Source organism: Balaenoptera musculus, chromosome 20 (genome assembly GCF_009873245.2).
Source record: "Balaenoptera musculus isolate JJ_BM4_2016_0621 chromosome 20, mBalMus1.pri.v3, whole genome shotgun sequence".
Taxonomy (NCBI): domain Eukaryota; kingdom Metazoa; phylum Chordata; class Mammalia; order Artiodactyla; family Balaenopteridae; genus Balaenoptera; species Balaenoptera musculus.
Genome location: NC_045804.1, coordinates 46,438,300 through 46,465,352, shown reverse-complemented (window position 1 = coordinate 46,465,352; position 27,053 = coordinate 46,438,300). Strand labels below are relative to the sequence as shown.

Below are 27,053 nucleotides of genomic sequence, written 5' to 3'. Positions count from 1 at the left end.
GCTGGGGGGGTAGCCAGATTCAGCCCTGGCATTCCCAGTGGGCTGACTCTGGGTGGGCACCTGCCCCTCTGATCTTTGGAGATCGCTGCCACGACCCTGTGGTCAGGTTTCCCTCCCTCTACACACAGAGAATGTCACCAGTGGCACAGTGTGGGGTACAACAGAGCCGGAGCACGAGGAGGTGAGCCAAATGAATGGCTGGCTCAGCTGCAAGGCCCAGGATGAGATGCTAAACTTGGCCTTCACCGTGGGCTCCTTCCTGCTCAGTGCCATCACCCTGCCTCTGGGCATCGTCATGGACAAGTACGGCCCAAGGAAGCTCAGGCTGCTGGGCAGGTCAGTTCTAGGGTTGGGGGTGGGCAGGTGGGACCCCTGGGCTGAGATTCCCCACTGTGGGTAATCCTGGTACCTGCTCTCAGGTGCACTGTGGAGCTCCCTAAATGCCTGCCCAGGATGGGCTTCCTACCCCATGTGCAACCAAATCAATAGCTACTGTGATCCTTGCATTGTGCCGATCTGCATAAAAAGTCACAGGGCTCAGGCCTGCCTGGGAGTGCCTGGAATCGCTTGTCATTAAGAACACTGGTTTCCAGTCTTCCTGATCTTACACCTCCATGAGAAGAAAGAGTTTGAATACATACCTCTAATATAAGCACATGGAGTTGTCAGTAATATACACATATATCATTCTTAATGTTCTATGTGCTTTATTTTTTTCTTCCAATTCTATTGAGGTAATAACTGATGTACAGCCCTGTATAAGACTGAGGTACAGCATAATGATCAGACTTACATGCATCATGAAATGATGACCACAATAAGTTTAGGGAACATCCATCATCTCATATGGTGTTTTATGTGCCTTATGATACATATACCAAAAAATAAAAATTAAAGTGGCTGAGATTTAAAATTATAAAATAGAAAATTATAAAATTTCTAAAATTATAAAATTGTAAAATAGTATTTCCCTGCCTCTGGTACCTTAGTGGGTCATCTTATGTACCTCCTGGGATGTGTTCCTGGGCTATAAAGCTCCAGATCGCCAGTCTCAGGGTCAGTCCACCAAGCAGCTGGCCCTCTCTGGCCAAGGTACTCCCCAAGCCAGTCCCATTGGAAATGAGCATCGTGCAGGGCAGTGGTTTGCAGTGAGCGAGGCCTGTAGCCCTGAAGGGAATGAGTGGGGGACCAGTTTCATTCATTCTTTGGAGCTTAAGTAGACTTGGTCCCCAGGTTAGAGCCAAGCAGAGGGGATTTGGAAGCTGCCATTCATCGCCCCTTGCCCGGTGGGGTTCCGTCCGTCCCCTTTTGCTGAGCGGGCACGGGAGCCTGGGGAATGGATGGTGTCCTCTCTCGCTTCACAGCCTTGGCCCGCTCCAGTCTGGGGTGTGGAGGGGGCAGTGCAGCGGGGTGTTTACCAGATCTGGCTTTGGGGCTTGAATTCCAGCTTAGCCACCTGCTAGCTAGGAGACCTTGGAGAATTTAGTTTTTGTGTTTGTTTTTTTCTAAGTATTTGAATACCTGTTTTTTAAAAAATTTATTTTATTGAAGTATAGTTCATTTACAATGTTGTGCTAATTTCTACTGTACAGCAAACTGATTCAGTTACACATATATATACATTCTTTTTCATATTCTTTTCCATTATGGTTTATCACAGGATATTGAACATAGTTGCCCTGTGCTATACATTAGGACCTTGTTGTTTTGTTTTTGTTTTTTGAGTTTTATTTTTCTCATCAGTAAAATGGAGCCAGTTATACTCCGTAGAATTGTTAAATTAAATGAAAGAATGTATGTAAATTTTCTGAAAGCATCTGACACATAACAGATACCTCCAAATAAGCAATATTAAGAAAACCAGTAATAACAATGTACTATTTCTGTTTCTTTTTAGTGCCTGCTTTGCTGTCTCCTGCTTGCTGATTGCATATGGAGCAAGTAACCCAAACTGTGAGTAAGCTTTTCCTCTACCCTTTTGTCAGGGACTGGGGAGAGAGTGCCCAGAGGTGCTTGTAGGCCCACCTGCTCTAGAAAGCTGGGCCAGGCCTGGTGCTCACTGCTCAAATTAGAGAGACACCTGTTAGGCCTTTACCCAGTGACTTATCTCTGATGGGTGGCCGGATAACCAAATAATGGCCCCAGACAGAGGTCTGAGAGAAGCTCCCAGGGGGTAAGAAACACCCATCGCATTGCCGAGCCAGGCCAGTCCCCGATGGCCTCATTGATGCCAACTGGAGAACTAGGCCAGCTGCAGGGGTGTGTCTGGAGGTCATGAGCTGAGCCCCTGGGGGCAGCCCAGGCCAGCACTTTAAAAATGACTTAGAAGCTGCCTGGTCCCTAACCCCGTTCAGGTGGAGCTGATGCTGCAGGGACTTTTAGAACAAACACCAAAATAGGATTTGAGTTTCACCAAAATCTTATCCAGGCTCATCTCCTGATTTTTGGGTACCTGTATCTTTGGTTTCAGTGAAGCAGCTTCTGTAGGCCTCTCCCTTGCTGCTAAGGTTAGTGGAGAAAGGAGGACGGGGATGCACCTTTTGCAAGAGCCCAAGCTCCATAAAATAGGCAAGAGGAGGATGAGGCAGAGGCTGGGCCAGCTCCCCAGGTGTCCGGACTAACGCCTGATGGCTTGTCAGTCACTCAGCTGCGTTTGTTCGGAGCCGGCTCCTTACCCGGCACTGGGTCAAGCCCCGGCCTTCCTGAAGCTCAGCCGTGGTTCCCCGCTTATGAGCTTTCTGCTTCATTCCAGCCCTCTCTGTGCTCATCTTCATCGTCTCCTGGCTCTGAATGGCTTTGGTGGGATGTGCATGACATTCACCTCATTAACAGTAAGTACCCAATTTTTTTAGGAAGACCTCTAGTTCAGTCATCTTCTTGTGAATCTGAGGCAGCTTTTATTGGCTTTGATTTCCTTGCTTTCCATTTGCCTGCATCTGCCTGGGTATCCCAAGCAGTAGAGGGTCGCTGGTGGTGAAGCTGTGGCGGCAAAGCCAGCTTCGGCCTCCCAAGCTGGGGAGGTACTGCAGGCAGAACGGAAGGCGGCAGAGCGGGACTCGCAGAGTGGCCCGTCCCCTGCCTCCTGACCGTGACTGAGGTGCCGAGGGAGCCAACTCACTCGCCATGTGCCTAGAGAAGGCAGGACCAGGGAGAAAAAACCTGCCACCTGCTTTCTTTTCTCATATTTTCGGTGGCAGCTCTTGCTAACAGTGCAACCTAAAAACAAACCTCTCTTGGAATCACCCTGCCCCTAACTGTTGCTTTGTTCAGAACTGAATGAAAGACTCTGGGGAACACGTAGGCTGCCTCTCTGCTGGGTTTTCTAAATGCTCGGGCACAGGGAGCCCTTCTGGGGAGGGAGATCCTTTCTCAGGATGCTGAGCTCCCTCTATGGTAGCACCAGAACGCCACAGAATGTGCTTCTTTTGGAAACGGGAGAGGCTGCAGGAAGGTCCGGGTTAAAAGAAAGTCAAAGAAGGAGGAAGAAGGGAGCTGGCTGCAGGCTCACCTGGTCAGGCAGGTGTGCCTTTCAGAGCTGGCCATTGGGAAAGAAGTGAGAATGCTAGGCTTTCAGAGAGATTTCTCTGTCCAACAGGAAGGTCTGGACTGTCTCAGTTTCCCCTTGAGAAAGTATTTATGAAACAATACCTCCCATCACTATTTATTTGCAGTGAATTCACTTCTGCTTTCTCTTTCCACTAATGAGTCAGGAGTCATGCTGTTGAAGGGCCCTCGTTTAGCTTTGAGGGAGCCCTGGGGACTTGCTGGTCTTCTTGTAAGGAGCTTGAAGAGCTACTGACATCTCTGTGACCCCCTGCAGGCTGTGAGCCAGAGGCCAGGCCTGGCCCAGTGCCTCTTCTGTTCACCCTTCCTACGTTTCACTTTGTTAACTTTGTCCCGGTGGGAAGGATGAAGTGCCTGGGTCTGGGTCCATGGAAGTGGAACACTCGATGGGGTCTGTGTTAGGTGAGAGAGGCTCGGCCCAGGACCACATATGTGCTGTGCTTGGGGAGTGGGGGACACGCACGTATCTGGGAACTCTGGTTGCCTTGCCCCTGGTGGTGTGAAGGAGACTGACTTTGTACTTTTTTGTACATTTTTATTTATTTATTTTTTTTAAAGCTACTATTTTTTTTTTTTTTTTTTAAAGGAACATTTATTTATTTATTGGCTGAGTTGGGTCTTCATTGCTGCGGGCGGGCTTTCTCTAGTTGAGGTGAGCAGGAGCTACACTTCGTTGTGGTGCACGGGCTTCTCATCGAGGTGGCTTCTCTTGTTGTGGAGCATGGGCTCTAGGCGCACGGGCTTCAGTAGTTGCGGCATGTGGGCTCAGTAGTTGTGGTGCACGGGCTTAGTTGCTCTGCGGCATGTGGGATCTTCCTGGACCAGGGGTCAAACCCGTGTCCCCTGCGTTGGCAGGCGGATTCTTAACCACTGCGCCACCAGGGAAGTCCCTATTTTTATTTTTTTAACCAGGTAGGTTTATAAAAGATGGATATATCTCCCTCCCTCTCAAATTTCCAGGGGAAAACAAATGTTGAAACTGTAAGAAATATGTTAGAACTGTCAAACGTACACAGATTCCACTAAGTTGTATAAATTGTGAAGCAGGAGCCGTGGTTCTGTTTGTTTTTTGACAGTGTGAACACGACCACCTCTTTCATCAAAATGAAAAATAAAAATCTGGCATCACCCCCATTATTTGAGCCACACTATGCCTATGTGATGGCAGTTCTGAATTTCGGGATAAAAGAAAGAGATGGTCTTTGAGGAGTTTATGCTCTGAAATACAGAAAGATGCTTTACTGTAATAAAGCCTAAGACAAAGAGATAAGAACCACCACACCATGAATCCCCTTTAAGAAAGTCTTTAACGGGAATAAAGACTCAGACCTACTAGAGAATGGACTTGAGGATACGAGGAGGGGGAAGGGTAAGCTGGGACAAAGTGAAAGTGAGAGAGTGGCATGGATATATATACACTACCAAACATAAAATAGATAGCTAGTGGGAAGCAGCCGCATAGCACAGGGAGATCAGCTCGGTGCTTTGTGACCACCTAGAGGGGTGGGATAGGGAGGGTGGGAGGGAGGGAGATGCAAGAGGGAAGAGATATGGGGACATATGTATATGTATAGCTGATTCACTTTGTTATAAAACAGAAACTAACACACCATTGTAAAGCAACTATACTCCAATAAAGATGTTTAAAAAAAAAAAAAGGAAGTCTTTAGAATGAGTTCATAGTTCTTGTCCAAGAAACCTTTAGGGGAGGCTAGTAGGCTCATAAGGATTCTTTTTCTTTTCTTTTCTTTTTATGATTATAAAACAAAAAGTAAAAAGTCACTATTTTGGAAATATAAAATGTGGACTGTAAAATCCTATAAGCCTAACTTCATCAGTTTAGAATGTAACTCTTCATTATGAAAAAAATAAGAAAATCTGGATATACTGTTGCTCTTTTTAAAAGAAATACTGTTACAACTTGCCTTTTTCACTTAACAATGTATCTTTTTTTAAACATCTTTATTGGAGTATAATTGCTTTACAATGGTGTGTTAGTTTCTGCTTTAAACAATGTATCTTTTATGTCTTTTCCTGCCAGTCCTTAGAAATCTACCTTATTATTTTAAACCATGGAGATTGACCTCATTATTAGACAGTTCCATGTTATTCTATAATATAGATGTGCCATAATTTACATAACCAGCTTCCTGCTAATGGACTTTTGGGTTGGTTTCCAATTTTTCTGATTTATGATGCTGCCGAAGTGAACATCCCTGTACGTGTATTTCTGTAAACTAAATTCCTGGAAGTGGGATTGCTGGGCCCCAGGATCAGCATGTTTTAAATTTTAATATAGATTGTCAAATGGTCTTCCCAAAAGGTTATACACAGATGCTAGCCTTCCAGAATGTCTGAGAGGTTTTCCTCCACACCCCTTCCGATACCCTGTCATTAATCTTGCAAACATTAGCCAGTCTAATCTGGTGAAAACTGATATACTAGGATTTAAAATTTTTTTCTTTGTTAGTGAGATGGAGCATCTTTTCACCTCTTTTTTGTGATCATTTGTATTTCTTCTGTGATTGCTTCTTTGTGTCATTTGTCTTTTTCTACAGGGTTGTTTCTCTCTCTTTTTGTGTGTGTTTTTTGTTTGTTTGTTTGTTTTTGTTTTGTTTTGTTTTTGTTGTGTGTGTTTTTGAGCACTCTTTCACATACAAAAAAAATTAGTTCTCTTTCTGAGTGAGCAAGGGGTCTTACCCTAGGTTTTTTAGGCTTCTAGGTGGTCCATGAATAAGCTTCAGGAGGGCTGGGCACTCCGTTGAGATTCTCAGCAAACAAGCAAATTGTGTGTGTGTGTGTGTGTGTGTGTGTCTGTCTGCACGCGCGCACACATGCCGTGCAGGTGCGTTTTTCTAGGGGAGGGTCTGTTGCTTTCATCAGCCTCTAGTAGGTCTGTGTGAAGCCAAACGCACTGCAGCAGGAGTGTTCCTGTTAGCTCTTGGCTCTCCCAGAGGGAGGTAAAGGCTGCACAGGCCAGATAGTGACCAGGCAAGAAAACCATCTGATCATCACCTGAAGCATTTGGTTAGCAGGCGTCTGTTTAAGGGAGGCTGGTGGCTTGTCCTCTAAGGTCCCCATTCTTGGATCTAGAGCAGAGGTCAGCAAACTGCTGCCCCCAGGCCACGTCCAGACCACTGCAGGTTTCTGCAAACAAAGTTTTACTGGCACAGAGCCACTCCCACTTGTTTCTTTTGTGCTGTGGCAGCAGAGTGAAGTCGTTGTACAGAGACCACATGGCCTGCAAAAGCTAAAATAGTTACTCTCTGTCCCTTTACAGAAAAGGTCCAACAACCTTTGGTCTAGAGGCACCAAGAAGCTGCTCAATCACAACTCCCTGTTGGAAAGCAGGGGTTGACACCCACCCCCAGCCCCTGCTCACTCCCCTTCTAGTTTCATGGCCCAACTCCCTAAGCACTTTTTTTTTTAAATTTATTTGTTTTTGGCTGCATTGGGTCTATGTTGCTCTGCGCGGGCTTTCTCTAATTGTGGTCAGCGGGAGCTACTGTTCTTTGCGGTGCGCGGGCTTCTCATTGTGGTGGCTTCTCTTGTTGCAGAGCACGGGCTCTAGGCGCCCAGACTTAAGGAGTTGTGGCTCGCGGGCTCTGGAGCGCAGGCTCAGTAGTTGTGGCGCACGGACTTAGTTGCTCCACGGCATGTGGGATCTTCCCGGACCAGGGCTCGAACCCGTGTCCCCTGCATTGGCAGGCAGATTCTTAACCACTGCGCCACCAGGGAGCCCCCTAAGCACTTTTTATGTCATCCGTTTCCTCCTCCCCACGCTGCCCCTGGCCTGAGGGACCTCCTTGGGCATTCCTCTGTCCCGTGAGGCCTCAGATAAGGAGCCTCTCCAGAACAGACCCCAAAAGGGGAACGAGAAGCAGGTCAGTGAGGGCAGGGCTGGAGCTCTTGGGCAATGTTCCTGGGCTGGCCGAGGCTTCTGCTGAGCAGAGCTGAATCTTGTTCTGACACAGCCCAGGCCTTTAAGAAAGGAGAACTATAAGGATCGGCTCCCGGAGACGCCGAGCTTGCAGCACAACGGTACTTTCTATTTGGGTCTCCCACCCATGTTCTAATTGTGGGGACAAAGGAGTCTTCAGGGTCGCCTTTAGGAGCTTCCTAAATCAAATCTCCTAGAACAGCTCTGGGGCCATGGGTAATCACTCCGTTATGACCTGGGAATCTGGGGGGAATGTTGCCAGGGAAACCTTAATTGGGGGACTTTCTGAGTCCCAAGGGGTTTTGTGTTGCATGGGCTGTGATATAAATAAAGGTGACCAGAGACAGTGAGCTGCTACCCCCATTGGTGGAGAGGGGGCCCCAAGTTGGCAGAATGCCTTTTCCCCACAGGCCTGTAGACCTCCCTACAGAGCCGGAGAGGTGTGTACTCATAGGTGATCCTGCCCCCTAGAGCAGAGACTGGATCCCATGCCAGGTGGGCTGCTTAATGGCTAGAACTGGCTTTCCCAGGTCCCTGCCGCAGAGGGCCCCGGGCAATGCGACACCCTCAGAGGAGGAGGGTGTGGGTCATTGGTGGTGCAGGGCACACCCCGAGGTGCCGAACCTCAGCCTCCCCCCGGACATCTGGACAGCACACTCTGGTCTGTTTGCTCAAGGCCTCGCATTTGCACAAGTCTTTAACTCGCTTCATTGGGTTGAGGAAAACACCAGCCGGTGGCCGAGGCGGCATCTCTGGGCCGCCATCCGACGATCCGGGGCCGGGGTTGCTTAGAGATGGGAACAGATGCCGCCAATGTTGTGAACATGTCATTTCCACTTCATTACTCTGACCCCTGTCAGTGTGGGTGAGACGGGGAGTTCTGAGCTGAAACCCTCCCAGAAAAGTGATTACAAAATGTTGCCAGGCTCCTTAGTGAAAAATTTCTCTGTGAGCTTTCCCTATTTGATTCATTGAAGTCTTACTCTGAACCTGAGGAAGAAGTGATCCCACGGGAGTTGGGATCTGGGTTTGAAAAGAAATAAATATCCCTCTTCAAACACCTGAGAGAAGGAGAGGGAAAGGATTCGGGGTACAGCAGTGAAGCAAATGCCCCCTGGGGGTGTGTATAGGAGTTTAGCATTCCTGCTCAGGCCAGGAGAGGGTCCCCAAGGCATCCTACGTGCCCCAGGTGCCAGGTGAGCAGGACTCTCCCAGTGCCCAGAGCCAGCTCTGCCTCTGGGTTTCTGTTCTGAGCCTTGAGAACCCAGAGCAGTCAGCTGATCACCATTGGCCTGGGAAAAATTCCCCCATCAGAGTGCTCCACATTCCGAAGTTGCCCCAGCACGTGACTCATTCAGGGGTGGACAGAACGTGTAGTGGGGACATCGGGGATGGACCTGGCTGGGAAAGCAGATGAGGTGACTGGGGGTGTGGAGCCCCTCCTCCCCACCCCTTCAGCAGTGGAGCGGAAAGGTGACCACAAGGACCTTCTCCGGGCAGTGTGTGCTTGGAGCTGCTAGTTGTGAAGGGTTAGAAAAGAGCCTGGCTTTGCTGAGTCCGCTTGTCCCGACTGGCACCTGGATCCTGGCCTGTTCAGGTTGCACAGAGCTCTGCGTGTGTACCGCCGCCACCTGAGGACAAGGCTCACCTCTGGAAGGCGCCTGAGGGCCAGAACGCCAGCCCCTCGCCCACCCGGGGCGGCATGCGGCTGCTCCCTGAGGACCAGGGGGAGCCCCCAGCTGGTGGGCTGGGGAGATCACTGATTTGGAAAGTCGGTGCCAGGTGGCTACACAGCAGCTCTTCTGTCCCGCCTGCCAGCAAGCCCCAGGCCTGAGTTGGGGGCCCCTGGGAAGAGAGACATCTTAAAGAGGGTCCTCCAAGGAGGACAGCCCACCCTCACCGTGCTGGAGCCTAGGATTCTGGTGATTCTCATCCAGTAGCAGCGCTCTGTGGCCAGCACTCCAGGGGAGGGGCCATCTGCAGCTGCTGTTTTCCCCTCTGGGAAGGTCACACAGCCTGTTTACAGTGCAGCCCAGGGGCTGAGAGAATGAGTCACCACTGGCTCACGCAGGGATGGCCTCCGCATGTGAGCCGGGCCAGCACGGAGGGCCGGTTCTGCCTGGCTGAACCCCTCCAGCCCTAGTCCTCCCCGAGGCAGCAGGGGTGGTGGTGGGAAGCACCCAGAGCCCGGGAGGGGGCCTGTGCCCCCCCACCTGCAAGTGCAGTTGTGAGCCCAGGGTCAGGAAGCCGCCCCTGCTGAGTGTTTTCCCCGCATCTGTCATTGCAGCTCAGCTACAGCTTCCTACTTGGCAGAAGACATGGTTCTTCCCCCTCCGCCCGACCCTCAAGCCGGTACTAGGGCACTCTGCTCAGTACTCAGCCACCACTCACTCTATCACCAGGGCTTCTGAGTGGCCATTGTGTACAGCTGAGGTCAGGCAGAGGCAGAAGGAGAGAGGAGGGAGGGAGGGAGGGAGGGAGGGTCATGTGGAGACCAATGGGGGAGGAGACTCAGACAAGAAGATGAAACAAGAGAGTCTACAGCCAAATGCAAGTCCAACTGACAGTGTGGCCCTGGACTGTGGGGAGGTCGGCCAAGGAAGGTCAAGGGGAGAGAAGGAGGCAGGTAGGTCTAAAAGGAGCATCAGAAAGGATAAAAGAAATCTCTAGTGGGGAGAGCAAACAGAATGCTTAATAAGGGACGCAGAGAGGTGTGAGAGATAAGGGTAATTGCCTTGGTCCCCCAAATCAAGTGTGTACCCTTCAAGGGCCATGTGAGTTTTCCAAGACACAGAGTAACCCAGTGGCTATAAACATAAGCTTGACCTGCTTTGAATTCCAAATTTGACCCTTACCAGCTTGGGGGAGTCCCTTGGCTTTTCTAATCCTAAAGTTTTGTACCATTAAGTGAGGGTAATAAGTGACACCTGGGGCTTCCCTGGTGGTGCAGTGGTTAAGAATCTGCCTGCCAACGCGGGGGACACGGGTTCGAGCCCTGGTCTGGGAAGATCCCACATGCTGTGGAGCAGCTAAGCCCACGTGCCACAACTACTGAGCCTGCGCTCTAGAGCCCGCGAGCCACAACTACTGAGCCCGCGTGCCACAGCTACTGAAGCCCGTGCACCTAGAGCCCGTGCTCTGCAACAAGAGAAGCCATCGCAATGAGAAGCCCGCACACCGCAATGAAGAGTAGCCCCCGCTCGCTGCAACCAGAGAAAGCCTGCGCGCAGCAACAAAGACCCAACACAGCCAAAAATAAATAAATAAATAAGTTTATTTTTTTTAAAAAGTGACACCTATCTGGTAAGGTGTCACTTACCAAAATCTGGTAAGGTTTTGAGGGCTTTTAGGATAATAATAGTTGCTATTATAATAATAATGCTATTATATGATTTAGTATATTAACATAACTATGTTACATTATTATATAACTTAACAATAAGGAAGAATCCTCTGATCGAGCTACTCCTGGGCACAGCAAATGGGGGAAATTTCCTCTGGCAGGCATGACAGCTTTGGGAGGAAGGGAAGGAAGTAGCTTAAAGGATAAAACACAATTAGTATTAACATATGAAAAATAATTAATGCCCTCAGGGAAACCTTCTCATCTCCTGTGCTTGCTATTTTGTGACCACACATTGACTACTGCCAGGATGTTTATGCTTTGGGTTTCGCTGGTCAAGGTCATCCTTGATACTGTTTTCAGAGAGATTTCATCTGACACAAATGTTAGGTAGTCCCTAAAAGCTGAAACAGACTTTGACTACCTATTTAAGCACTTATATTGGTTAAAAAAAAAAAAAAAAAACCCACCACAAACTAAGAAGGTAAAGGACAAACTAAGAAAACGTACCTACAGTATATGGACAAACTGTGAGGGTCTTTAATATATAAAGAGCCTATGCCAAATCAATATGAACAAATTAACATTCTCATAGGAAGAAAGGACAATAGGAATATAAATGAGGAATATAAATGACTGATTTTAAAAACTGTAGAAAAAATGTTCAAAGTCATTAACAATCAATAAATGTAAGTTTTTTCAATTTCAATTGGTGTAAGTTTTCTGAAAGGCAGTTTGGCACAGAGTATCACAAAAACTTAAAAATGTGTATTCCCTTTTGCCAAATGATTCTACCTTGGGGAATTTACCTTAAGGAAATCATAGCTATATGCATGTATGTTTATCTTCAAGAATGTTCATTAAAATGTTATTTATGATAAAAATTAAAAAGGCTCTGAGAACATCAGAGAAATGGTTGTATAAATTATAGACCATCCAGAAAAGGAAATACCGGATAGTTGTTACAAATTATGTTGAAGATGAATACTAAATTACAAAATATTTGTAATATATCAAGTAAAAAAGAAAAAGTTTATAAAATAATATGTAGCATATGATCCCAGTTTGGTTACAAAGCTATAGGTATTTATGGGAAAAAGATTGAAAGGAAATATATCAAAATGGTAACATGGCTATATCAGGGGAATTTTTATTTCATTCTTTTTTTAAAATTTATTTATTTATTTATTTTTGGCTGTGTTAGGTCTTCGTTTCTGTGCGAGGGCTTTCTCTAGTTGAGGCAAGCGGGGGCCACTCTTCATCGCGATGCACGGGCCTCTCACTATCGCGGCCTCTCCTGTTGTGGAGCACAGGGCACGCAGTCTCAGTAGTTGTGGCTCACGGGCCCAGTCGCTCCGCGGCATGTGGGATCTTCCCAGACCAGGGATCAAACCCGTGTCCCCTGCATTGGCAGGCAGACTCTCAACCACTGCGCCACCAGGGAAGCCCCCTATTTCATTCTTTATGTGTACTTTGTTCCAGATGTTTTACAACGGACACGCATTGCTCTTCTAATCAGGAAAAATAATCGTAATTTAAATACAAGATGTACATGTTGGTAAGAAGGCTGCATAGTGTGGTTTGCCCTGAGGCTCTGTACACCCTAGGAATGGCCCTGCTGACTAAAATAACATGTTAGGGAGGAGAATTTTCAGGGTGTTGCAAAGAATGTTCCAGGCAGGGAGAGGCAGGGACGCAAGGAGGGCAGCTGGAAGGTTACTGCCCTTTTCCAGGCATGAGGGCAAGTGTCTCATCCAGGACCAGATGTCAAGTCAGTCTCCTCTCCCAGCTTCCTGTTCTTGCCTGTCCTGGATCCAGTTCTGGGGAGAAGACTCCAGAAGATGAGGTCAGAGTTGCCCACTAGCCCCAAGCCCCTGTTGTTCTGTTCTAGCTTGGGTTAGGGTAGAAGGAAAAGGGCTACCTAGCAAGCAGTCTGCTCTTCAGAAGTATCCCCTCGTCCTGTCAAAAATTTGGGGACACTCTTTTTGCCCAAAGGTGACTACTGCAACAAAACTGTTTCCTGGCTTGACGGCACCAAGCGGCTCTTGTCCTCCATCTGCTCTTCTGGTGGGGTACTAAGCCCTCTTTGACCCCTTTCTTCCTCCACATGCCCTGGCTGGAGTGGCATCCCAGGCTGGAACAGTTTCCTCTTTCCATACAAGCAGAACTAATCTTTGGATTCTCCCTGGGGCAGATGTGGCCCCAGAAATGCCTGAGGCTGCCTTGCTGGAGAAGCCAGCGTGGCACAGCCCAAATATGTGAGCTCAGAAACCGAGGCATGTCCTCTGAACCACAGCATACCTGGGAGGCAGGTGTGCAAAGAGTAAGATTGTGCACCTTTAGTGCTCACTTGGATGTGCCTGGGCACCCATGAGCACGTCACATTTCCTCTGTCTTTGGCTGGGGGAGTTTCCATATGCTCCTTATCTCCCTCTGACCCTGTCTGAGAAGACTGAGTTGACACAGGGGGCTGGTAGAAGAGCTCTTTGTGTGCTGGGGATTCTTCGGGTAGGCTGGAGAGCCACCCTGGCTTCATGCCATAGGATGGATTTGTTGGCCATACACTATAGATTTATTCATGTTCCTTTTAAATCCTGGGATCCCAAAACATCTCAAGTTTCTTATTCATGTTTTTTTTTTTTCTTAACAGTGATATTGAGACATAATTCACATACCATACTATTTACCTAAAGTATACAATTCAATGGTTTTTAGTTTATTTATAGAGCTACACAGTCATCACCAGAATCAATCATATCACCCCAAATCACATCTCTGTACCCATCAGCATTTCTTCCGATTCCTCCCAGCTTCTTCTACCCCAACCCTAGGCAACCCCTAATCTATTCTCTGTCTCTATGGATTTGCCTATTCTGGACATTTCATATGAATGGAATCATACAATTTTGTGCTCTTTCATGACTGGTTTCTTTCACGTAGTATAATGTTTTCAGGGTTTATCCATGTTGTATTGATAGTATGTATCGGTACTTCATTTGTTTTTGTGGCTGAATAATATTCCATTGTGTGAATATACTACATTTTGCTTATCCAGTCATTGATGGGCATGGAGGTTGTTTCCAATTTTTGTATATTATAAAGAATGGGGACTTCCCTGGCAGGCCAGTGGTTAAGATTCTGCGCTTCCACTGCAGGGGGTGTGGGTTCAATTCCTGGTCGGGGAACTGAGATCCTGCATGCCACAAGGTGCAGCCAAAAAAACAAAAAACACTGCTATAAACATTCATGTACACATGGGCATATATTTTCATCCCTCTTGGGTATATATATACCTAGGAGTGAAATTTCTGGGTCATATGGTAGCTCTCTGTTTAACTGAGGAACTGCCAGAGTGTTTTCCAAAGTGGCTGTGTACCATTTTACATTCCTACCAGTAGTGTAGGAGGGTTCTGATTCCTCTGTATCAGCACCAACATTTGTTATTATGTGTTGTGTGTTTTTTTTATTATTATTATAACCACCCTAGGGGGTATGAAGCGGTATCTCATTGTAGTTTTAATTTGCATTTCCCTATGATTAATGGTATTGAGTATCTTTTCATATGGTTATTGGCCATTTGTATGTCTTCTTTGGAGAAATGTCTATTCAGAAATGTCTATTTGCCCATTTTTTAAAATAAATTTATTTTATTATTATCATTATTATTTTTTTGGCTGCGTTGGGTCTTTGCTGTGCGCAGGCTTTCTCTAGTTGTGGCGAGCGGGGGCTACTCTTCGTTATGGTGCGCAGGCTTCTCATTGCGGTGGCTTCTCTTGTTGCGGAGCACGGGCTCTAGGCGCACGGGCTTCAGTAGCTGTAGCATGCAGGTTTCAGTAGTTGTGGCGTGTGGGCTTCAGTAGCTGTGGCTCGTGGGCTCTAGAGCGCAGGCTCAGTAGTTGTGGCGCACGGGCTTAGTTGCTCCGCACCATGTGGGATCTTCCTGGACCAGGGCTCGAACCCATGTCCCCTGCATTGGCAGGCGGATTCTTAACCACTGTGCCGCCAGGGAAGCCCTATTTGCCCATTTTAAAAATGGTTATATATGTTTTTTTTTACTGAGTTGTAGGAGTTCTTTATATACTGCAGATACAGGTGCCCTATCAGATAGATGATTTGTACAAATTTTCTCTCTTCTGTGCGTCTGTTCGTTTTCTTGATGGTGTCTTTGAAGCACATTTTAAATTTTGATGATGCCCCTTCTTCATTTTTAATTGTGGTCAAAACAGGCAGAAATGATGAGGGGCAGGTAGATAAACACATTCAAACCGCCTCCGTTCAGCAACAGCAGATTAGCTTGCGGGCAGCCATCACGTGGTCCATGTTTGATAAAACCCCAAAATGATTCCAGACAGGGGGGGAGGGGAACATATATTAGGTCCATATAAACACCTGAGTTCAGTGAAACAGGTTGGCAGATCCAGGGAGCGATTCTCAATGCCAGGGACCTTGTGGGTGTGGCTGGGAAACCTTCACCACGTGGTACGAGCTCCCCGCAGGTTAGCAAGAGCAGCCAAGACTGCCGTTTGGGGAGGATGCACTTTGCCCCATGTCTGTTTGGATCCATGACCGAGTTGCCATATTATACCATGTCTGGATTTGTATGGAATCACTGGGGGTTTTAGCTTCGCAGTCGTGTTGAGTGGACCCAGAACAAGCTGCTGTGAGATGGGAAGAGTGGCCTCACAGGGAAGAGAGCCTGAGCCTCTCTTGCCGTTGCTCTTTCCAGATGGAAAAGGGAAAAGCCCTCCTTGGACCTAGAAATTCAGACGCAGGACTTCCAGGCCAGCCCCCTCGTCCACGCTGGGGGCTGTAGAATTCTGATTGGCACCTTCCGGAGACCTACTCTTCTCAGAACCAAAAGCAGCCTTTGCTGACATCTGGTCCTTTTGGGACACTGATATTTTTATTTATAAAATGATGATCTCATCCTCACATAGATTCTTACTTCTAACAGCCTCGCTCCCTTTGAAGGTTGCCTCAGGCTCCCAGCTTGCTTGCTGGCATCTCCTTGTAACCCTGCAAAGGCGGAAGGACCTGGCTTGTGCCGGAGAAGAGAGGAGGGATACTTGCCAGCCAGGAAGTCTACCAGCTCTGTCTTCATGTGCAGAGTCTGAGTTCTGTATTACTCTCCTCCCCTTCCTTTATCAACCTCAGTCTGGGAAGAAAAAACTTTCAGTTAGCCGAGATTACCCCTGGACTGATGCCCCCGTGAATTACGCAGGGAGGAGAGCAGATAAGAAATGGTGCCTGAGGATGCCGTGATTCTTTCTTCCCCTCCTCTTTCATCCGTCCCTTGCCTGTTCTCTCAGCAGAAGTCTCCCTTGCTTCTTATCTTTCAGCTGCCCAACATGTTTGGTGACCTTCGGTCCACGTTTATTGCCTTGATGATTGGATCCTATGCCTCCTCGGCAGTCACCTTCCCAGGAGTCAAGGTGAGGGTGTGTACTAGTGTCTGAGCAGAGGCCTCTTTTTAAGACTCCTTCAGCGCTCCCAGAAGAGGGAAGTCATTGTGGGCGCTGGGGCCCCCCCTTCCCCCAAGCGCCACCTGGGGGAAGGAAGCACCTGGGCACCATGGGGGTAAGAAAAGAAACCTGCTGGGCCGGGGTTGGGGGAGGGGGGGTGGGGGGTTGGGAAATCCAAACATATGACTGCAAGGTGTGACTGAAGGCTGCCTTTGCGTTTCAGGGCTGGGGACAGAAAGGGGCTGAGTGTTTGTCCCCAGTCTTGAGTCTAACCCTAGCCCCCCCACCCCCAGGTCTGTTGTTGTTGGGCTGTATTGCTCCCCACTGCCAGAGCGCTGCTCTCAGCCAAGTTGGTTCAGCTGTTTCCCTCCCAGGCAGGATTCTGAGCCCGTGGAAGTCACACAGGGTCAGGATGGAGCAAACACCTCACTGTTCATCAGTCCCAGTTCCTGCTCCAAATCCTGTTGCTCCTGAAAGGGCTTCAGAAGGGGCTTCTCCCTTCTGTGGCACCAGCACCAAATAAATCCCCTTTCCTGAGAGGTCCAAGGGGGAGAGGCCATAGGGCAGGAGGAGGAGGAGTAACAGGAGGCGTGGGCCAGGGACTTCCCTGGGGGTCCAGTGGTGAAGACTCCACGCTTCCACTGCAGGGGGCACGGGTTCGATCCCTGGTCGGGGAACTAAGATCCTGCATGCCACACAGCGCGGCCAAAAAACAAAACAAAACAAAACAAAAAGACATGGGCCGGCCACCTGGGCATCGAGGTGCTTGGAGGGGCTGGGGCCAGACGTCTGTGGATTTTAGGGATCCTCGAGTTCCTGGAGCGCAGAGGAGCCTACAAGTTCCCCCTCCTCCTCTTCTCCATGTCTAACTGCTGGTCCCCTCCCTGGGTAGCTGGGCCGCTGTCTGCCACTACTCTGGGGACTCTTGTGCTGGAAATCAATGGCAATAATGACATTAACAGGCTTGCAGGCTTCTCACCTGTCAGGCCCTGTCCTGAGCCCTCTACCCGCTTGACCCCCACCTCAACACCATGAGGGTACATGCCAGTGTCACACCCATCTCACAGAGGAGCAAAGCAAGACTTCCAACTGTTCATTCCTTGAGTATTTTTTGGGTACCTACCGTGTGTATGCTTCAAGGTACCAGAGAAACATCAGTGGACAAAGCTGGAGGTTCCTCTCAGGGAGCTGGCCTAATAACAGATGAGGAAATGAATCAAGAGGTCAAAACTCTCAGCCAGGGCTGTTCACTGTGAGCCAGTGATGTGACAGTGATGGGTGGTCTGGGAGGGCCTCTCCAAGGAGATGACATTTGGTCCAAGCTGGAGCCTTCTGGTCCAGGGCGAGCTAAGATTATTGGAATGCAGGTGCCTGACGACCAATCACCCAGGCTGCTGGGGCCGTGCCTCCCCTCGCAGCTGAGTGCAGGGAGAACAGGACTGCTGGGTGCCCCTACCCGCTGCCCGCTCCGGCTTCCCTCTGCTAGCTCTGCCCTCCGCCCTGCCCCGACTCCAACCGCTACCCTGTTGTGCCTCTCAGGTCATCTACGACTTCGGTGCCTCCTTCATCATCATCCTCGTGGTCTGGGCCGGCTGCTCCGGGCTGGTTTTCCTCAACTGCTTCTTTAACTGGCCCCTGGAGCCCTTCCCGGGCCCAGAGGACATGGACTACACGTAAGTGGGCGTGCGGTCTGCCCCCACCCCTACGCCGGCTAGGGGCCCTGGCAGCGCGACAGACACTCTCCTGTGGCCTCCAGGGTGAAGATCAAGTTCAGCTGGCTGGGCTTTGACCACAAGATCACTGGGAAGCAGTTCTACAAGCAGGTGACCACGGTCGGGCGCCGCCTCAGCGTGGGCAGCTCCATGCGGAGCGCCAAGGAGCAGGCGGCACTGCAGGAGGGCCACAAGCTGTGCCTGTCCACCGTCGACCTGGAGGTCAAGTGCCAGCCCGATGCCTCAGGTACCTGCGTGCGGGCCCCGCCTCCCAAGCCCGCCTGAGCCGTCAGCAGGGGCTTCCGAACCCACACCCGCACCCCAGCGACAAGGAGGGGGCGGCCGGTCCAGATGCGGAAGCTGCAGCCCCCTCGGGGGGACCAGCGCCCGCTGAGGGCTTTGTGGGTACCATCTCCCTTAATCCCCATTTCATCCCCAAAGGGCCGGTGGCACCATCCAGCCTGCCTTACAGACGAAGGGTCAGCGAGGGTGAGGGACTCACGCAGCTTGTTTCGTACGGCTGGGTGGCCTAACCCCTGCGCCCAGCCGTCCACCTCATCCAGCGTGATTTGGTGGGCAGAGCAGGGCTCTCAGCCCCACGCGCCCAGCCCCTGGGTGGCGGGCGGGCCGCGGCCACGGTGGCACGGCCTGGTTCTCCCTGAGCACCCCCTTCTCCCCGCAGCGGCCCCCTCGTTCATGCAGAGCGTGTTCAGCCCCATCCTGCTGCTCAGCCTGGTCACCATGTGCGTCACTCAGCTGCGCCTCATCTTCTACATGGGCGCCATGAACAACATCCTCCAGTTCCTGGTCAGCGGCGACCAGGACGTAGGTAGGTGGCCTCCAGGCCCCAGGGCGCAGCCCATGAGCGGCGGTCACTCCTGCCTGCCTGAGGTTAAGCCCACTGCCCGGCTGGCTGGAGGGTGTTGGGCTGGGCTGGACCAGCAGGGCCATGAGATGGCAGAATCCAAGGGCCTGATTGTGTGTCAGAGCCATTTCATCACAGCCGGGCCCAACTGTCCTTTCATGTCCCCGTCAGAGTTTCCCGGTTTAGGAGGGAGGAGAGGACTAAAATAACTACGTGTGTTTGGGGTGTGGGGATGTGTTTTTTGTTGCCTGAGTGGGACGGTTGACGTGTTTGTAAATGAAAACACTGCACAGAATGCGGTACTCCACCTGAGAGCTTGTTGAAAGACTATCAGTCAAACCCAACGCCAAGAATTCTCCGGGAAACCGCAGGGGTGCCGCGTGGAGAGGCTGGGGGCCGAGATGGGGGCTGGGCTACTGCGGCTGGAGACGGGGGCTCCTGGGCCTGCACCGGATCTGTGCCCTGAACTGGGAAGCAGAGCCAGGTGGAGCCTTCCTCGTGGGTAATCCAGTCCAGGCTTGTTACTTCTGGTAAACAGAACTGATAACCCACCTGCCACTTTTCCAAAAGAACACACAAGCTGATTAGAGGTTTTGATTCTACAAAGAAAGTCAGTACTTCCTCAGGGCCTGAGCTGAGTCAGCTTTAGTTATCCCTAAGCGGGACAAACACATCTGGTAAATCCTTTTTATTGGCTGTCTCATTGGTGTGCAACTTTTTGGTTGGTTCCCCCACCACCACCACCGCCCCGGGAAGATCTGCTAGGCATTGTAAGTTTTTAAAGAGAATGAGAAACCCGGCCTTAAGAAAAGGGGAAGGTGACAAAGAGGCACAGATAATGCAGGTTCTACTCCAAAAATGGGTGTTCGGACGTGAAGCAATGTGGAAAAACCCTATCACGCGCCCTCGCAAAAATTCGTAGCAAACGCAAAGATAGGAAGAAAAATAACCTGTAGCTTTGTTTCATCCAATGATATATATTTCTATATTTCTACCACAGGGACCCTTTTATTATGTAACATTCATTAAAATCTGTGTGCCACGCTTTGGGGAGAGATGACCTATCGTGTCTATTTGCCCTCTATTGTAAACCCTGAGGCCCAGACAGGTGGAGACTCTGACAGGTACAGAGAAGGGCCCTCACTGGCCCTTGGAAGGCAAATCTCCCCGCTGCTGAGTCATGGCCTTTTACTCTCTGAGAATTCTTTTGCTGCCCAAGAGGCATTTTTTCCATCTGTTTCCCGCATTCAAAAAGTCAATTTCAAGAAGTAGAGGAAGTTGGGCCAGGAAGTTCGGTCTGCAGCTGACAGGGCATTGGTTTTTCCCATCCTCCTCCTGTGGGCAGTTGTGCCTGACATCACACACACACACACACACACACAAACACACACGTCTGGCTATCAGGGCCAGGGGGCCAGTAGATGGACGGGAGACCAGCGCTGGCTAGTGAGATACTTGGGCTGGGTGTGGGGTGGATTCTTTGCCCTCGGAGGGAACAAGGGCAGCGAGGCCCAGGTTCTGCCAGGTCTTCTGCACCCACGCTGCTTTCCCATCATGGTCCCCCGCAAACACCACAGGCCTGATTCACCAGCCCGCCTGTGACGAGGCACCAGCTGCACACGAGCGAGGCCCCAGCCGGCAGGAAAACGTCCGCAGACACCCGCTCTGGGCACTCTTGAGAGTCGGGGCTTGGTGGGAAATGGCGTGTGAGCTGGGCCCAGAGCTAGCCTGCCTCCGTGCCCCATCCCCCTGTAACAACCTTTGACATTTCTGCTCCTGACTTCACTCCTCTCTGCTTTTTCACTTTTGCTTTCTTGATGCAGTGATGGCTACCGGTAAGCCAGTGGGGGCCGGGGACGGGGGATTGTCAGGGAACACATGACATCCTCTCCTAGCCGGTCTCTGTTCAACTGAGAAACCCCTCTCCTTGAACTCCAGACATCCCTCTCGGCCAGCACTGTGTTTGGGGGTGGGGCAGTCAACATTCAGCTTCTGTTTGTCTGAGAAATCCCATCGTAATTTTAAGGCCCTTTGAAGATTGAAGCCCTTACGTCAGAGCCCCTGTGAGTGGTGCCTTCCTGGTATATTTCTAGAGGCAGAAAACTGATGGCACTGCAGTCACACACAAAGCCTCAGTCCCAGGCATTGGTAATTCTGTGGTTCCCAAAGTCATGGAGACTTCCTGGAGCTTCTGGGGGAAGTCATTGTGACATACTGGATTTCACTCAGCTGTTTCTTGGAAATAGGCGAGGACTTTGGAGAAAAGAAAAGGGTGGCCTGCCCCTCGCTCCGGCTTTGGTTTCAGAGGTTAAGGTCTCCGGGCTCCCTCATGACCCACAGTGACAAGGGGGCGGTTCTGGAGAAGATCCCAGAAGGGCTTGTGGGGCCCCAGACTCTGCCCAGCGCCCACCCCAGGCCTCTGCCGGCAGCCCCCGTGACCCAGCCCGTCTTTGTCCTCAGTGGGCCTCTACACCTCCATCTTCGGCGTGCTCCAGCTGCTCTGCCTGCTCACGGCCCCGGTCATTGGCTACATCATGGACTGGAGGCTGAAGGAGTGTGAAGATGCCCCAGAGGAGCCCGAGGAGAAAGACGCCAACCAGTGCGTAGGCGGAGCTCGTGCCCCGGGCCCCGCCCCCAGAGGGAGGAGCCCACCGGTCAGGGTCAGGTGTTAGGCAGCGTCAGCGCGGGTGGGTTAGGCTTTAAAGTCAGCAGGAGAGGCGAGAGAGGGCTGTGCTCGAAGCTGCTCTTGCCCTCGCTCAGCTCAGCACACATTTTGGTCTGTTGCTTCTGTAAGGAAAGTCTTTTGTATGCAAAAGTTTGGGAGGCACGGAGCTCTCGAAGAGAGAAGGAGAGAAACCAGAGGAAGGTCTGTGCAGACAGCTATCAAACGTCCTGCTTTTAGGGCTGCCCTCCGATCCTTAGCACAAGCAGTACACCGGCAGACATCCTTAGAGTGGTCCTGTTTGCCTGCAAGGTCTGCTCCACTGGGTGTGAGTAGTAAACGGCTATAACCTTAATACGTATCAATAGATCTGTTCATGATTGTGAGAATTAAGCAAGGGACCGGAGCCCTACGTTACAGAAGGGTTGGGCTCTAAGATCAGAGGATGAGTTAAATGCTGTCTTCTCTGACTCCACCTTAGTACAATAAGCTCCTCTTTACTGTATCAGGCCCTGTGCCAAGCCCTTAATGCACAACATCTCAGGTAAGCCTCCCAACACCTCGATGAGTTAGACCCATTTTACAGATGAGGGGACTGAAGCTAGGCGTCTGAGTGGCTTGCCTGAGGTCACATAGGGAGAAAGTGGTGGGTCTGGGCCTCCCTGCACATCTCTGAGCCCTTGGGTGTCATACAGTTGTCCATGGGGTATCTTTGTGGGTGTTGAGGCTGGAATCAGTAATAGTGAATTCACAGGGAAATAATTACAGAGAATGCTCTGTTATGTAGGTCAGGTCCTACAGCCAGAAGGCTGTTGGTGCCCATTTCAGTTCCATCTGCCGCATACTCGTTGCTCCTTCACCCCTTCCTGCCGCCCAAGGAGAAATCCACTCGCTCCCTTTTTTGGCTTATTATCTGGCTTAGTGTCAGCTCCCTGCAGGATTCAGGTGAAGTTGGAGCCAGTAGTGAAGGAGGCTTTGCCACACCCTGACCTGGGCGCACTCTCCTCCTCCCTCCCCATCATCGGACCTCAGTCTTCACTGAAGCAGCGCAGGGCGTTGACACCCGTCTCCTCGTGTCTTCTTGCGTCCGACCTCTCCACTGAGGTTCACACTCCGCGCTCAGTCCAGGGGGTGCAGTGGGGAGTGTCCCTCGTGCTGGTCTAGCCTCCACAGTCCCTAGCACATGCTTGCGGGTGGTCTCTGAGTCTTGCACTGTCCACAAGCTGTGACTCCCGGGACCTGACTTCCTGGGAGAGCCTGTCCTCCAGGGAGCCCCCAGCTCCAGTGTGTGCTCTGCGTTTCCACAGAGGTGAGAAGAAGAAGAAGCGGGACCGGCAGATCCAGAAGGTCACCAATGCCATGCGGGCCTTCGCCTTCACAAACCTGCTGCTCGTGGGCTTTGGGGTGACTTGCCTCATTCCCAACCTGCCTCTACAGGTGGGTGTGGGGAGAGGGAGAAGCCTGGTGGGGTGTGGGGTGATGAGACTGAAAGGTGCGTGATGTCTCATGGGGGAGCCATCAGCAAAGAGAACGGTGACTTTTCATTTGTTTAATTCAACCAACCAACCTATCAACCAGCCCGCTGTGATTTACCAAGGGCCTCCTACCTGCCAGGCTCTGTACGTGCATGATGCTGGGAGCAAGCTGTAAATGAAACTCAGATTGCCTTTCACAGCAGACTCTTCTCTATGAAAGTACACCATTCTTCTTGGTCTTTAGGCATCTTGCATACCATGAATACCGTCGTCTTACCATTTCTGGAACCACGTGGTGTGGTTGTGCGGCTGCTCGTTTTGCATGTGCTCAAACAGCTGAAGTCTGATGTCCAAAGAATTCTGGCTAGTCTGTGGCATTGGTGGGAACGTCTGCTCCTCCAGTACAGGGGAGCCGCGGGAAAAAGACCGATGATCCCTTGGCATCTGGGTTCAAAAGTTTAATTCCTTCTCACAAGATTTCCAGTACCTTTGGAACCTGACTTTTGGCAGAGGGTTTGAGAAAGGTAGATTTTGTTACCTGCCTGGCTCCACCCTTAGGTCCCCAGAAGTGTTCTAGTTCTGATCCCCAAGTTTATGAACTTGGCAGGGACACAAGTGATGGCATTGCTTCCAGATGGGTGTGACCCAAGTCCAGATGGTATCTTGAACCAGGTCCAGGAGGAAAGCAAGAGTCCCTTTCTACAAGTGGCCGCACGTAGAAGTTCATTGGAAATCCAGGTGTGCACCACCCACAGGTGCTGCCGTGTGTTTGTGCCGACACCGCGTGCAGCCAGAGTAAACCACCGGAGGCTCTACCAGTTCCAGATGGGAGTATTGCTGCATCCCTGGTGCCCTCCCGGCCTCCTGGTGGTGGCCCTCCCCACAAGACCGGCAGACCCTTGCCCTGACCACCCTTGTCCATTCGCGGGGCAATGCTCAGTGAGGACAGTCATCTGCTTTGTGTTTTATCCAGTTCTTATTGAAAGACAAGTTGTGAAAAGGCAGCAAGGCGTTTGGAGTGGAAAGCGGAGCCTGCAGAAGGATGGATGCACGTTCAGGCACAGACCTCTCGCAGCACTGCAGAGAGCAGCCCTCGCCGCCTCCACTGCCCACATTCCCGGAAACGGGCCTTGGCTGCTGAGCCCGATGGCAGGGCTGTGTGCAAAGAGCAAACAAAGGGTCCTGGGAGCAAAGTAGACAGCTCGTGGCTCTCAGGAATCGTTAACAAGTGCTTGCTAAGCTTGCCAAGCTTGCCAACAGTGACCTTTCCTCAGGAAAGCAGAGCTAGAGGGGAGAGACAGCCATCTACCAGTAGGGCCTGGGTGACCAGGCAGGGAGACCTGGGCACAGTCCTCGGGTCCGCAAAGGCAGCAGTTGTGATCAGTGACCTCCTGCTTAGTGCTGTGTCCATACGTACGTACACTTACGAGCAGACTCTAGATGGGGGCAGGATGGGCGGAGCCCTGGGTTTTAGTGTTTGCCAATTTCCGCGGTGCAAGTGCTCTCGTCGTGGCTGATATCAACCAATACGGTGTCACCAAGTGTGGAGTTGGGAAGAGACACAGTAACACACCATCATACGATATTTACAGTAGACTAAAAGACCTTAAGAGCGGGAATTCCCTGGTGGTCCAGTGGTTCGGACTCCGCGCTTTCACTGCTGAGGGCGCGAGTTCAATCCCTGGTTGGGGGACTAAGATCCTGCAAGCTGCGCAGCGCAGCCAAAAATAAAAATATAAAAAAATTTTTGGAAAACAAAAAAAAACCTTAAGAGCACGGCTAATGGTAAAACAGAATAAAATAATTAGGATGTGCTGGGTTTTGAGTATTCATTAACTTTGTTTTCAACGTACAGTTGACCCTTGAACAACACAAGTTTGAACTGCGCGGGTCCACTCATACTCAGATGGTTTTCAATGGTAAATACTAAGTACCACGTGATCCGTGGGTGGTTGAATCCGAGGATACAGAACTGTGGATACAGAGGGCCGACTATAAGTTATATGTGGATTGTTGGCTGCGTGGAGGGTCGGCACCCCTAGCCCCCCGTGTTGTTTAAGGGTCAACTGTAATTTGTTGAATTGTACGTTTATTACAATTGAACTGTTAGTAGTGACTGTGTTTAACTTAAAATCGGCTCTCAAAATTCTTGGCAGTTCAGGAGTTGGCCCTGGAAAGCTGGCACAAGCTGACTCCAGGGCGCCAGTGCTCCCACCGCTCAGGACCCCAGGAGCTCTGGGGCAAGGGGACGAGGTGAGACCCTCCATGTCTCCTGCTCACACTCTGCTCTCCCTCCCTCAGATCCTCTCCTTCATCCTGCACACGATTGTGCGAGGGTTCATCCACTCTGCCGTCGGGGGCCTGTATGCCGCTGTGTAAGTCCTGGGAGCTGTGGGCGGCCTGGTGGCCGAGGGTAAGGGAATGACCTGAGGGAGGTTCCTGGTGGGACTGAGGGCCTGAAGGGGGCCATCTTGCCCACTTGGGGTTCATCCTCTTGCCTTAGGTACCAGGGCTTCTGTTGGGTGTGTCAGGGGAAGGCCATACCTGGCAGGAGCAGGTCAGTGGGCAGACAGTTGGGTGCCCACAAGCCTTGGCATTTAACACGAAGTCAGTTCCCCCAGCCAAGGTGCCGCTCGTTATTGCCTCGGGGACTGCTGCTCAGCCGGGTTCTGAGGCTGCCTCTGGCTGCTTGTGGGAAGGGCAGGGGGGTGGGTTCTAGCAGCCCACAGCTCAATGGTGACCTTCAAGTGGGCTTCAGCGGCGGCAGTGACATGAATAACTGAGCCCAGGATATGCCTGACAGATCCCACCCAGGGCCTCAAAGGGCTGGTTCTGTCCACAGCCTTCTCAGGCCTTGGCTAAAATGAAACCTGCCTCCTTTTCCAAGAGGCCACACATGCCTAAGGAACCATAGTTGTTCCTTCTCCTTGGGCCGGGCCTTGGCTCAAACACTGGAACCCAAACACCATCCACTGTCTCCCTCTGACCAAAGACTAGCCCGTTCCTCCAGCCGTTCCTTGCTAGGAGTCCCTTCTCACCTCTGGGACCACGATGCCTGACGTGGCCCCAGAGTTCTGGCAAAATCTGGCTAGGATTCTGCCAGAACTCTCTCCCCCTCTCAACAGTATCCCATGGGGGTCATTCCAGGCCTGCATGTTCCACCCCCACCTACCCCCCAGGCCTGGAGGAAGTTGTGGCTGCCCTGGCAGAGTCTGAGGGAGTCGTCCGAGGGCTGTGATGCTATGTTTCCGTGATTACGCAACGCTCCTCTGGAAGAGGGTGCAGCCGGGCCAGGCCCAGCCTCCAACCTGCTCCCTGGGCCTGGTTCACAAGCTGCAGACTCCTGCTGGCACCACATTTTCCACTCGGCTTGGCCAGACACCCATGGGCCCCGGGGCCTCATGCTGGTCCAAAAGACAAATCCGCTTTGCAGAACTGCTCAGCAGAAAGCAATCCAAGGATGGACACCCCACCATTCTCTGAGGCTATTCCCACCTCTTCTCTGCCACCGGAGGTGCAGCCTGGGGGCAGCAGCACCTGGGGCCAGGCTGAGGACGAGCATGTGGGAAGCCAGAGCATGGCCCCTGTGGTGACAGGTTCTCTACTGCCCTGGCAGGTACCCCTCCACGCAGTTTGGCAGCCTCACGGGCCTGCAGTCCCTGGTCAGTGCACTCTTCGCTCTCCTGCAGCAGCCCCTGTTTCTGGCTATGATGGGTCCCCTCCAAGGAGACCCTCTGTGGGTAAGAAGGATTGGGGGGCAGAGGGTTACGGGCATCCGCCCCACTCTGCTGATTGGGAGCTGGGAGGCATCACTCGGGGGCTTCTAGAACCCCAGGACAGGCAGTTTGGAACTTTGGTTAGGATCAATTCAGGGACCCCTTGTGAATGGGCAGGAGGGACAGGAGGAGAAGAGTGTCCTTTCTGGACCTGATTTTGGGGTAAATCGAACCAAGTTGCTGTCCCTGCTCCTCCTGCCAAAGGCCCGGATTCTTAACCAGGTGCTGTGAGCTTGTCCCAATCCCGGCCCCGC

At 51.1% G+C, this 27,053-nt stretch overlaps 1 protein-coding gene across 1 annotated transcript in view; it reads left to right on the top strand.

Moving 5' to 3' along the window:
• SLC43A2 (solute carrier family 43 member 2) overlaps positions 1–27,053 on the top strand; it is a 41,025-nt gene that overhangs the window by 8,419 nt on the left and 5,553 nt on the right. The window contains 13 exon segments of the mRNA XM_036837305.1: positions 129–336; positions 1,898–1,953; positions 2,753–2,778; positions 2,781–2,831; positions 16,187–16,279; positions 17,849–17,982; positions 18,066–18,268; positions 18,704–18,850; positions 20,710–20,721; positions 21,347–21,485; positions 22,856–22,985; positions 25,325–25,398; positions 26,640–26,763. Of these exon segments, the coding sequence (XP_036693200.1) occupies positions 129–336; positions 1,898–1,953; positions 2,753–2,778; positions 2,781–2,831; positions 16,187–16,279; positions 17,849–17,982; positions 18,066–18,268; positions 18,704–18,850; positions 20,710–20,721; positions 21,347–21,485; positions 22,856–22,985; positions 25,325–25,398; positions 26,640–26,763 (1,397 nt within the window).